We start from the raw sequence: 13,392 nt of genomic DNA, 5'->3' as shown, positions 1-13,392 counted from the left end.
GGCTGAGCGTCTGAAGAAGAAGGCGCAGCAGGAGCGCCTGCTAGGCAGAACAAACAGAGCTATAATTATAACGTGTTAATAACACACTGTCCTTGACAACAGCATAATAAGGCCGCTGATTCACCGACCGTAAACACAAGCATTATTATTGTTCTCTGCGACCCTTTTTTTTGAAAGGATTTGTTGTTTTTCTTCCAAAGTGGTTTCTCCACATCTGCAGCACTCTGTCCTCAGCACTGATCACATCACTGATTGGGTTTGCATGGGAATGTTGGAACACTATAAGCCCAATTGACTGGGTTAAGGCAGGCTGCATGTGCAGAGCAGCTTGATTGGGGTCAATCCAAAATTCATGGTCAGAACAGACATGGGTCAAAACACAGGTAGGCAGATATATCAAAGGCACATCCATGCTCACAATCCAGTAGCCCCCCCCCCCCCCCCCCCCAAAACACTTGGAAAGATGTTGGAGTGCATTTTTGGGTCCCACTGCCACGCATTACAAAATGCAGCACAATTTCATAGCTATGCTAGTACCAATGTACCACAGTATGTCACCCAAAACCTTTAGGATGTTTCACATAGGCTCGCTAAAGTGGATACAGACAAGAAGCTTGTGTCTTCCATGCCATGAACTTGCAGCCCTTCCAGACGTCTGGACATCGCTGTCACCAACATACATAGCATACGTGACCCCACATAGAGCACTTGTAGACAGTTCCTTTGTTGACCCTAATATTCAAGATCCAGATGCCCCTGAGCCCATGTACTCAGAGTCTTCAGAGTGCCTGCTTGAAGCATCTCCTGTACATCAAATCACACTATTCATTGCATTTCTGAATGGTTAATAGCATTCTATGGGCTCTGTACTGGCATGCATGCCAGATAATGTTGTGTATCCATATCCTATATGGTTGATAAGATCTGTTAAGATTGTTTCTCAGTTGTGCATTGCTGAGAACAGCCTTTGTCTCTCCAGGGGGGTGTGGGGTGTGACAGCCGGATTTATGCTGTGCCTTTAATCGCTTGTACAAAAGAACTGAGTTGGAAAGATGGCGTGTGCTGCAGCCACTGAGCCTTAAAATACAGGGTTCCTCTATTCTGCTGTTGTGTGGTAACTCTACACAGTGCTTCATACTGTCTCCTCTGTGTATAAATGAACATAAGTAGCTTTGCAACCTGGTTTTATTTGGTTGCCGTAGTAAATAAATGAGATACAGCTTGGGTGACTCAGTAAATAAATGAGTCACCCAAGCTGTATCTAAAGGTGCACGTAAATGTGTCCTCCGCATTTAACCCATCTGGTAGTGAACACACACTCACACGTTAGGGGCAGTGAGTACACACACACACACACACCCTGAGCGGTAGGCAGCCAACTCCAGCGCCTGGGGAGCAGAGAGGGTAAAGGGCCTTGCTCAAGGGCCCAACAGTGGCAGCTTGCCGAGCCTGGGAATCAAACCCACAACCCTGTTATCGATATCCCAGCACTCTAACCGCTGAGCCACCACTGCCCCATCTGTATCTGTATTACTTTCTAGGTTGTTACCCTTGGACTATTGCCAACTTCACTCATGACAGCAAACTAAAGGCCCTATCCAGTTGAAAAGTGCTATGACTACTTGTATGGGGTCAGGGGGCAAAATAACTAGACTGGGACATTCTTAGAGCATATTGTACATTGAATGTTATTATTGTTATTATTATTTAATTTATAGTAGCATCACGTTAGCTTATTTTCAAATAAAATGTTTTTAATATCTTAGTATTGTACTATTTAGATCTCTAAATTAGTGTTCTAAGACTGATCTTAACTAGACTGGCCTTGAGATTGCTAACAACTGACTGGCTCTTTTTATAGAAGGGTGGGGTTTTCCATAATACAAAAGCCATGTCTGAGCTTTCCTGTTCAAATTTCAACCACTGAAATGTCTCCTCCTATTCGAAAGCCTATGGTTTATTCTCAGCCATGGTTTATTGGGTCTTTCTCCTACCCCCTGACATCCATGTTCCCATAAATACATGTGCGAGTAATACATCCAAACTACAGCCAGTTGTGATGCAATGGTACAAGGCTTTGTTTTACATTGATAACACACATTTCAAGGACATTTCAGATCAAGTTCACAAACTATTGAGGAGTCTGTTTTTGTCTGAAGACAAAAAGGGATTACAAAATCAAAGCATACTCAGGTCTGTTTAAAAGTGTTTGACACAGTGTCCTCCATTATTTGTGCCCTTGGATAAGATGAGCACAAAAGGCTCTGAGGCAGTGTGTCTCTTGTTTATCAGCTTGACCTTATACTGAAAAATGATGATTTCCATTCATGTTTTACCATTTGTATGAATATGAATGGCAGTAAAATGTGAAGGTCAGTTAGATTAGAGTTCATAAGAATACTTGGCTTTTAAATGTTCTTTTTAAAACTAATCAAAGGAAGTAATGTATTAAATATCTGTTTTATTGCTTTTAAGGTTGCACCTCTCTGTTATATGTAGTTATCTATATGACAATTTATGTATGTATGTGTGTGTGTATATACAGATAAATACAAATGCTGTCAAGTAATTAAAAATGCATCTAATTACTACATGCTGTGTGATGAATGAATCTAAATGAATCACATTTATCACTTTTTGCTATACAAATGTTATAAAGAGGCAGTGGTGGCTCAGCGGTTAGAGCTCCGGGCTATTGACGACACCCTCTCTGCTCCCCAGGCGCTGCAGCAATGGCTGCCCATCGCTCAGGGCATGTGTGCTCACTGTCCACTGTGTGTTTCACTGGTACGTGTGTGTGTGAGTTCACTGCACGGATGGGATAAAAGCGGAATATGTCAATATGGTTGTCTTGTTTTGTCTAAAAGTATAAAAAAATGTACAATTCAAATTCATTTTAACAGGTAAGAAAATCTATTAATTAATAACTGGCATAGACTTAGACTTAGTTCTACATCTCTATATTTATCTTAATCTGTAAAACCTTGGCTAGCCCTGGTCTATAGTCCACAGCTATCGATTTTGCAATTGGGTTTGGCTTAGTCTGCGTTTGAAGGCCAGATCCAGTGTAACAAGGCTGGCTGCTAGCTCTAGCATCAGTTGGACCTCAGAGTATACAAGAAAATGCTTTACGCTGAGGTGATATCTCAGGCTTGAAGTACTCTGGAATCTTTTTCTTGCAGAACCTGCAGAGCACAGTGCTTCTTCTATTCATAGTTCCGTCTGGGTATATTTTAAAGGCAAATGCGGCAAGAAATGAAATCATAACCATTAACAATAGAGCTTGGTTTTTTTTGTGTAATCATTTTTGTGTAATGGTATGCCCACCATTGTTCGAAGTACAAATATTAAATCTCTTCAAACGGCACATAGTGCTGCCCTACAGACGCGAACATTCAGTCTAACTCAGTGGTGCAACCACTCCATATCAGCTGTGGGGAGCTTAAACAGTGGGAGAACCAATCAAGATCTCCATTTCTGCTCGGAGGACGGTCAAACTCAGCAGCAGAACCAATCAAAATGCCTGGGGGGGTGATTTTCAAATAGTAAAACCTGTGTGAGAGAGACTACATCAGCTCGTTAAATGCACCGCAATGCCGAACTGATCACTTGGTCACAGTTTGTTTCCGCACAGTGTGAAACGTATTGAATATCAGCTGCAGTATTTCTTACTGCTACCTTATTAAGATAAGGTTTGCCATCTGTGGAACCTAGTGAACCCTACAGGGTAAAATCACACTGTTCAGGTTTTTAGGAACATATATATATTTATATAATATATATATATATATATATATATATATATATATATATATATATAAGACAATAAGAGTCTGTAAGCTTTCCACTATGAAAGAAGAAATTTCAAGACACTTAATGCATTAAAATGGACAGATGTTCAGCTTCCTGAGTCATCCTGAAATGTTGTCTTTCACAGTGGAGAGCTAAGCTTCACAGTCAAGCTGAATAATCTTCTACATACAAATCTAGTCTAACTTGTTCACTGTTGAATTAAAAAAATATATTTTGAGTTTATTGCTTCTGTGCCTTCTACAGAAGTGTGTTTATGTCTTCGGAGTTAATAAAAATGTTTATTTTAATGTGTGAGGGATTTCTGCACCTTTGGTGCTTCATTTTGTGAACTATTTTCAGAAATGTATCTTATTTAAAGCATTATTGATTTCGATCTTTTTATTTATTTATTTTTTTTTTTTTTATTTGAACTCCCCCAACATAAAAAATAATCCCTTTGCATTGAAGATGATAGGAACTTCAGGCGCTTGCAGATTTTCGCACATGGATGACTGGGCTATAAATACTTGTGGGGTGTGCAACAATTCATAGATTGAGAAGAGATGGTATAGTGCCGTGAGTGTCTCGTTGGATGTTGGAAATTGGGTTGCAAAGCAGATGTTAATGATGGAAAAAGGAGTGACTGCATTTGAGCGTGTCTAAGGTCACAGTGTGATGGAAGCAGCTAAATCTGCAGGTGTATCAGAGCATAAGGTCCTACAAAACTACCAGCAATGGCAGAAATACTACAGGAAGTCTACAGGAAATGTATGTCAGATTTGTGGCCGAAAGACGAAACTGACAGAAAGGGATCGCTTGCGAGTTTCATAGCTTGTGAATGTGAATAGCTTGGCCTTCAGGCAAAAACTGCTTCTAGAAGTCAGTGGAGGCTCTTTGCCACCAATATTTGAAAAAACACTCTGCATAGCAGTTTGGGGCAGTGGTGGCTCAGCGGTTAGAATGCCGGGCTATTGATAACAGGGTTGTGGGTTCGATTCCCGGGCTCGGCAAGCTGCCACTGTTGGGCCCTTGAGCAAGGCCCTTTACCCTCTCTGCTTCCTGGGGCGCTGGAGTTGGCTGCCCACCGCTCTGCATGTGTGTGTACTCACTGCCCCTAGTTCGTGTGTGTGTGTGTGTTCACTACCACAGATGAGTTAAATGCGGAGGACACATTTCACTGTACAGTGACAAATACATGCACCTTTACCTTACCATGTGGAGCAGAGTGGCTCAAAAATGACAAGAATCTCTTCTAGACTGGGATTATTGCCACTGCTAGTAGATCCATATGATTGTACGCATCAGATTCAGCTGCTTCCTTCTATGTTACTCCTACCACCTTAAACAAACTCATTTTTTGTCCAAAAATGTACATATTTGCACTTACCCCATCCTATAAGCGTGAAGCCCCAAAGGTACTTGGAGTCAGAGAAAAAGGCCATGAAGATGAGACTATGGAGGTACAGTCCTTCCACCAAGATCCAGTAGTAGTTGGTTGCCAGGAAGTAGATAAAGAGCAGGACCGTGATCTTACACCCAACCTGTTCAAATGAACCACACAATGGGTTCCATAAACACAGCAAGATAACAACAATAATACCAATAGGGTTATAGCACTGCATGCTTGAAGCTTGAAACTTGAATAACAATAGTAATTTTTTTTATTAATAATTCTGAATATACTGAGGCATATTACAATCACAATATAAAAACTCACCAATTCAACCAGTCAATCTTCACACATCCTTTGTCCAAAAACCCCTTTGCCCTGTTTTGAATTTGGGATTCTGAATTTTGTATTTTGCTTTCATTGACTGATGCTCATGTTGTAGAGGAGCTCAGACTTTGCACAGAATTTCAAACATGTTTGAAAATATCAGTGCATCCAGTAAAAAAGCCCAGTGCACTCAATAACACAGCAATAACAGTGCTACAAAAGGTTTACTGAGCGATGCCAGAAAAGACCCACTTTTGGTTCCATAAAGAACCGTGTTTGTCATAGATTTAAGAACTAAACTTTGATGAGCTCTATCAACCAATGAAACAAAGACTCATCCAGTTACGTTTTCAGTTCTTACAATATCTTTAAGCTTGGTTCACGGTACAATGCCTTAACCTGCCAACATGCCCCAATTCTATCACTTTGAAAGAAGTCTTCACTGAGCCCATTAAAAAGACTCAAAGATTAAACATTTTTAGCTCATCCAATGTTCAACCACTATAAATGGTACTACCTGCTATTTTCAGCCCTAGTCTAATGTCGAATTAACTTACTTTACTGGGGCTCTACTTCTACAAAGTACTGCAGTGCAAAACTCATTCCAGCTCCTAGAGAACTAGCACCCAACCAAGCTCCAATATTAAAATATCAAGGCCCAGAGGTTAAAGTTAATCTACATCAATTCTGAAATATCCAAATGATCCCTATTAGCAATGAAAATGACCTCCTGTAAATTTTCCTGTGAGCATCCTGGCCCATGTTCTGTGGGTGTAAATAATGCATAGCAACAGAATTGTATGTATATGTCATTTCCCACATCCACATCATGAAATCTTCAAACACTCCAAAAGCTAATGTGATATTACCATAATGCTACATGCACTTGAGATAGTATGTCAAGCTGGCAATATTCAAAGATTTTTACACATTCCGTACAGATGGGAACGTACTGAGTCTGACATCTGAAGCTTTAGCTGTCTTCTCATGAGACATTCAGCAGCCTGAGCCTAAGCTCACATAACGAGTGTCTCATTTTCAGTGGAAACCTTAACTGAACCTCCAAACTGGGCGTTTGAGAGGCCACTTCTTAAATTTGTGCTGAGTGAGTTGTAATTAAAATTTTATATAATCATTTTTATGTGGTTATTTTTTAACCTTTGAACTTAAACAGGTTGTTTTTCTTTCTCTGGTATGATATTTGGTTATTACCTCAAAAACAGCCAGTTTACAGCCCGATAACAGATTCATGGCACTCATGGATCAGTTATGGAAACACTGTGGGCCAAAACTGGCTCTGCGACAGCCATCACATTTAAGGTTTTCCATGTAATTTGAATTCTAGACTACAACTGTCCTACATTACAGCCTAACATGTGAAATGCTCAATTGTGAAAAGCATTTCTATTTTGGGCCATAACTGGCTAAAACTGTTATAGTAGTTGAACGTTGGATGAACAGTTTAACTGGCAGGATCAAACTGGCAAACAAATCTAATTAAATCAACGAAATCGACAAATTAACCAAATAAAACTAAATGACCAAGACCAACCTCTGTTCTGATCGGCTGTGCTGTACTGCATTTTGTTCAAAAAGCAGTCCAGACTGAAACACTTTTACCATGATAGGGGCCCTTTGCAGGACTTACATACTGAGTCTTGTCTAGAGGGCCTATGGAGACGGTGTTGATGTCGTCCATGAGCATGGCGTCATACTGCTGCACTCCACCATTAGCGTACAACACCCGGTCCTTCACAAAGATGCTGATGGCACGGAGCATGAAGGACACAAACAGGTGCATGTGGATGTAATTCCTGGTGCAGTGAAGACGCCTGTGTACAAGAGGCAGAAGGAAACCAATCTACTTAATACAAATGCAAACTTAATGCATTTCCATAGCAGTCTTCCTGTTGTCTTTCACCAGCGGTCAGATTCTGACTACAGGACTGTTGTTGGCAGGACATTTCTTGTGACTGATCCAGGTATGCAGAAGTATTTTATGTATTGGTTGACTGCCTGGCCTTGGTGTTGAAGTCTATAAGAGCAAGTCACAAGAACACACAGTGTTCACTCTTGCTGCTGATCATACTGACCAGATCATTTGCTGAACAAGATTTTGTAATTATCCTAACATGAAGTTTTTAACAGCCTAAATAATATAATCAGTATTTGTTGGCTTCCGTTTCTGCTCCATTCATTAACAGTTTTTCTTCTTGTAAATTTACAATCCCAATGTACAATCCCAGTTCCAAGCTGGGATGTTGTGTAAAACCTACATAAACACAGAATACAATGATTTGCAAATCCTTTTCAACCCATATTCAACTGAATACACAACAAAGACAAGATATTTAATGTTCAAACAGACAACGTTTTTTTATTTATTTTTAATTCATTTTGAATTTAATGCCTGTAAAAATCCAAAAATGTGTAATGCAATGTAATATCCATTGATGCCGATTTTTAATGCAGTGCCGCCTGAGGGATCGAAGGGCACAGGCATTTATTATTGGTTTTCAGCCTTGCCGCTTGCAAAGATTTCACCAGATTCACGGAATCTTTTGATATTATAATCTATAGACGATGATATCTCTAAATCCCTTGCAATTGCATATTGAGATATTTGCTCATGCAGTTGTTCACAAAGTGGTGAACCTCGCCATATCCTTGCTTGTGAACAACTGAGCCTGAGGATGCTCCCTTTATACCCAATCATTCACTGACACTGCCTGTTTCCAATTAACCTGTTCACCTGTGCAATGTTCCAAGTAGGTGTTTTTTGAGCATTCCTCAACTTTCCCAGTCTTTTGTTTGTTTTTTCCCAGTCTCTTGTCCCAACTTCTTTGGAACGTGTTGTAGGCATCAACTCAAAAAGAGTGAATTTGCAAAAGAACAATAACGTTAATCTGTTAAATATTACATAAAATATATCTTGTCTTTGTAGTGTATTCAATTGAATTTGGGTCAAAAAGGGTCAAATCATCGTAATCTGTTTTTATGTAGGTTTTACACAACGTCCCAATATGGAACTGGGATTATAGTTCCTGTCTGACAAATGGTGACCATGCAAGATTCTTAGTCCTTGCAAAATCATTTGTGGGCATTGACAAATTGTCTAAGGTATCTCTAAAAGTCCTCTGGCATATGTTAGTATGTCGTATATGTCTGATAGTGTCATGACCCGACAGTACCTAATGATAATTCTTGACCTGCCGACTTCATTAAGTCTATGAATGAATCAATCAAATATAAAGTAACTGTATAGATGTTGTGTGTACTTTTGCGTGCACTTGTTTTCTGTAAAGAAATGTGTAATTTGGCCCAGAGTAACCCAAACGTTTGCATATACCTGTTAGCACACTGGCAAGACGTTGCCAGTGAATACACATAGCAGGAGGCAGATATTCTCAATAAGCGGGAAAGTGTAGACTATGGGTATCTCATTACTGTATAAATATAAAGCTACATATAAGGCTGTATCCTATTAGCCTCTGCACTTTTCCTGGTCAGATCACACAGATTACACTGGCTCTGGCTCAACTGTGTGACTGCCCACTCACAATGACCTGTGTCTTGTTGCATAATCAGTAGGATTTGTTTTCCTTTGGCTCTCTGTGAAGTATTCACCCGATGCCTTCATGTTTCTGTGTGAATCCTAAATCAAGTCTTTTCACATTCGCAGTCTCCTCTATGTAACATGGGAAACTCTGAACATGTCGCTGCTATTGGCATTTCCTTAATGACCTAGCCTAACCGTAGGCAAACTGACAGGCAAAGTTAGGTTGGATGGGGATGGTTTGATTCATTATCCAGTATTCAGGATACAATAGGCTGATAAAACTTCACATATCCTAAAGTTAAAGTAACAGAAACCTGTTAAAGTCCACAACCATTTCTTTTGGCAAAACAACTGATTTACATGTCACCAATATGCCAACATTTCATTACACAAATACATGTCTCGGGAAGCTGTAAGTAGACGCTTCTACAATTGAGTTAGGCTTCATCTCCTCTAATTTATCCACTGCATATGTCACGTTTCTACTGAACCACTTCACTGTTCTCCAGCGTACAAGTACCGCTTGAGGGTTTTTTTTTTTAAACCAGCTTCTGATGCAGTACCTGAAATAGCCGATGATAAAAATGGCCACCAGTAAGGAGCTGAAGGAGACGGCGTAGCCAACTGTGTACATGATGTGCAGTCTCTCAAAAAAGTCCCTCTGGAAAAGAGACAAAGAGATGCAGACATATGAAATGGTTACTGTCAAAACAATGTAACTGGAACCTAATCCAAAGCATTGATGATTACTTGAGGTTTAATGATGTGCAAATGCTTGTCTAGTCCCTGTAGAGAAGTACTGCCAATAGAATAGAACTCTCTAGAGCAGATAAACATGAACCTATTAGCAACATGCCTAATGGCAGGCGCGGGATAGAGGGGTATAAAGCCCCCAGGCATTGAGCTGTGGAGCAGTAGAACTGTGTTCTTTGTTCTTGATTTCAGAAGAGATGATGAATCAGCAGGCATCCCAATACTTTTGTATGTATATTGTAGTTCTGAATTTTCTAAAAACAACCCCTTGGTCATCAGCTTAGTTTGAGAATTTGTGGGATGTATGGGATTTATATGGCTTATTTGTTCTCTAGGGACCCTCAACCAAGTGGAAATGTGGATAAGGGATCCAAAAGGTATGGGGTGTCTACCAAATGAAACAAATAAAAATTTTGAAAGCTCCAAAAATGTGTATTTACTATGCTATGAGGCCATGTCATGGATTTAAAGAGTAAAGAACTTACTTACTTATTTTTATACTTTTATTATTATTTTTGAACAATTTATTATTCATAATTTTTATGTTTCTCTTTTTTAATTAGGGTGAGGTAATTCATTTGATTGAGGGAAACTCATTTAGTGATTCAGTGCTGCTGTCATTATCCTTAAAGAACCTTAGAGCTTCTTATTCAGCCCTCTTTGCAGTCTTTCCAAAGACAAAAAAGTTCTTATGTTATCCATCAGTGTCAGGGTTAATATTCTTCTCAGTTCCAGAGAGTGCTCTCGATTCTCAATCCTAGAGTCATTATATACAGAGTTCTGAACATTTACTCTTTGTTCTCCACAAGAAACTGACAAAGCTGATAGTTTGACATAGTTTGACCTCATGGCTGTTTAGCACTGACCCAAACCGTCTGTAAAGTGCCTCACTGACCTCTTTTCCACTGCAGGGCCAAAAGGTTACTACAGCCACGCCTTAACGTACCATGCCAGTGCGGACATGTAGGACCGATTGTTTGTAAATCAGAAATAGGAAGTTTACAGCGTCTCGTAATTATTATGCAACAGTTTTGCTCTGTAGTCTGCACTACAGCTACAAGGCTACTGTGGCTAATGCTAGCTAACTTACTGGAGCCGTAATTCATCTGTTAGCATTGTGTAATCCGCATGCATGAATTACACTTGTCTCAAACCACAATAAGGAGGCCATTCTATAGATGTACACTGTTAAAAGTATAAGATACTTGATAAGACACTTTTGGAGGTTTATCAGTTTGAAACAGGGGAGGAACTTCAAATATAATAAAAATATAATAAAAAAATATAATAATACATTTTTAGAAGAAAATGGTTCCTTAAAGCTGAAAAGCTGAAAACTGAAGAACCTCCAAAAGTTCCTCAAGGATCTTATACTTTTAACAGTGTAGATTGCCAAATAATGTTGAAATCAGGCTGTGCTAACGCAGTGATAGCGATGTTGGACAAGTCTTTTTCGATGCAGCTTCATCCTAAGCTGTTAGGTTGAGAGTGTGTGCAGCACATCTTTAATGAGGGGGGGCAGAAAAACATAGTTCTTTATCTTCTTGTGTCTGCAGAACAACAGCTAAATCTATAAACCTTATTTCATCATCCAGGTCATCTGGTGCCGCCTCCTCATTTGTATCAAATTCACAGAGAGTCTAAAGAAAATTGCTCCCATTATCTATCACGGTGGCCCTTAATCTGTGTTGTATTTCATGCTCTGCATGTATTTTTCTGATTCCTTTTTTTGCAGCAAGAACATCTAAAGCTTAAGCTGCAGAGTTTCTTTTTCTAAACGTTTTGCTCTTTCCAGTGGTATGTCATACTGAAGAAACTTCTCGTCTGAGCAGTCCACAAGTGTGCTGTTGTGCACTCTTTACGACTTTCTGAAGTTTTGCAGTCAAGGTTTTTCCACAAGGTTATCTTTAATGATAAAAAATGCAATGTACTGAAATACTGACTTTCTACACATACTTTCTTTGCTTCTGCTGATTCACTCTATCAGCCGTCTGAAATAAGGCTGTTCAACCAAGAAAAATGACTGGATGTCATCAATCACAAACTCAAATACCTGTCTAGACAAATACCAGTTGTCATCTTGACTTCGGGGATGTCATCCTGAAGTGCTACCAGTGCTATATATTCACTAAATGGGTATTAAGTATTGGGACATTGTTTCTTCAGAGATGAACCTGATTTGTTGGAGTAACTCTCTCTACTGTCCAGGAAAGAAGGTTTTCTACTAGATTTTAAAGCATTGTTGTGAGAATATAATTGCATTCAGCGACAAGAGCTTTAGTGAGGTCAGGATGTTGAACGATCACCTCCACACCTCATTCCCAACTCCTCAACTCATGCCAAAAGTACTGGATGGGGCACCAACCATCATTCTAGAGAACACAGTTCCACTGCTCCACAGCTCAATACTCAGGTGCTTTACACCCTTCTAGCCCTAGAAGAGGTGTCCACAAATATTTGGACATGAAACTGTATTGAGTGATGGGTTCTTGGGATCACAAGCTTCCCGGTTAGTTGTGTTAAAAGATTTTACAAATATTTGAGCTTGAGTCATTTGTTTGAGCTGAAAAGTGTCTGATGCGGATACACAGCCAATCGATCCATCCATCTCTAATACACAGGTCTGACATCAGACAGCATATTCATACAGTGTTCATGTACTAACGTAATGTGATGTAGTATTAACAGACTACATGTCACTAAATGTCAAGTTGAGGTTACTGGATGTCAAGAAGGAGCTGTGGAGGAATGTCTTGGTGTGCTACTCCTACATATTTTGCTTGTGCTTGTTTGTTACTGTTGCCAATTATGTGTCAGATTCTTTTTGTATTATTATTATTATTATTTGGAACTGTGAACAATTACTGAACCTCAGGGACAAGGTTTTATCAGAGACTTTTCCAGTGTTTTTTCCAAAACCATCAGATGTTTTGGAAATTCTTACAATGAGTGCTCTGGCCCTCCTCAACTTGGCAAGGCTTCAGACATCTCAATCAACCTCCGACCACAGATTTCGCACTGCTTTCCCATCTTTACAGCAAAACAGAAAAAACTAGGACCAGCAAGGACTTTGCTTCATCTGCCCTCTGCTTTATGAAGACCAGGCTCTTAGACCTGACCCCAAACACCATCTATCTGGCTTTCAGCTGCATGGAGCAAACAGAGACGCAGAGCAAAGGTGAAGAAATCTGCCTTTTTGTCAACAAATGCTGTGCAACGATGCCATGCTTTTTAACTCAGCACAAGCCGTTCTCCTTCAGACAGTTTCCTTCTTTCAGGCTGGCAGTCACATCCCGTTGTGGGCGCTGAAACTGCTGGCAGATCAGATAATAAAAGGGTAAAGAGTGAATCTGGACTGTCTACTCATCATCGTTGGAGACTTTAACTGCGCCCAATTTAAGGTAGGAAATGCCCAAGTACAGACAATGTGTCACTTGTGCTACAAGAGGAGGAAACACTCTGGACCAACTGAACTATTAAAGCTGGCCATCATGCCATCACTCAAGTGGCTTTTGGGCATCCTGACCACAGTCTTATTCAACTTATCCCAAGGTATAGGCAGAAACTGAAC

At 39.9% G+C, this 13,392-nt stretch overlaps 1 protein-coding gene across 2 annotated transcripts in view; it reads right to left on the bottom strand.

The window, feature by feature from the left end:
* Positions 1 to 13,392, bottom strand: part of pth2rb (parathyroid hormone 2 receptor b) — a 71,741-nt gene that overhangs the window by 37,755 nt on the left and 20,594 nt on the right. For both annotated transcript variants that reach the window (XM_072671528.1, XM_072671529.1), the window contains exons 5-7: positions 9,632 to 9,729; positions 7,158 to 7,341; positions 5,180 to 5,333 (exon numbers count right to left, since the gene is read on the bottom strand). In XM_072671528.1, coding sequence (XP_072527629.1) covers positions 5,180 to 5,333; positions 7,158 to 7,341; positions 9,632 to 9,729 — 436 coding nt within the window. The remainder of the gene's footprint in view (positions 1 to 5,179; positions 5,334 to 7,157; positions 7,342 to 9,631; positions 9,730 to 13,392) is intronic.

Source organism: Salminus brasiliensis, chromosome 25 (assembly GCF_030463535.1).
Source record: "Salminus brasiliensis chromosome 25, fSalBra1.hap2, whole genome shotgun sequence".
NCBI classification, from domain to species: Eukaryota; Metazoa; Chordata; class Actinopteri; order Characiformes; family Bryconidae; genus Salminus; species Salminus brasiliensis.
The sequence above is the reverse complement of the archived record's forward strand: the minus strand, read 5'-3'. Positions and strand labels throughout refer to the sequence as shown.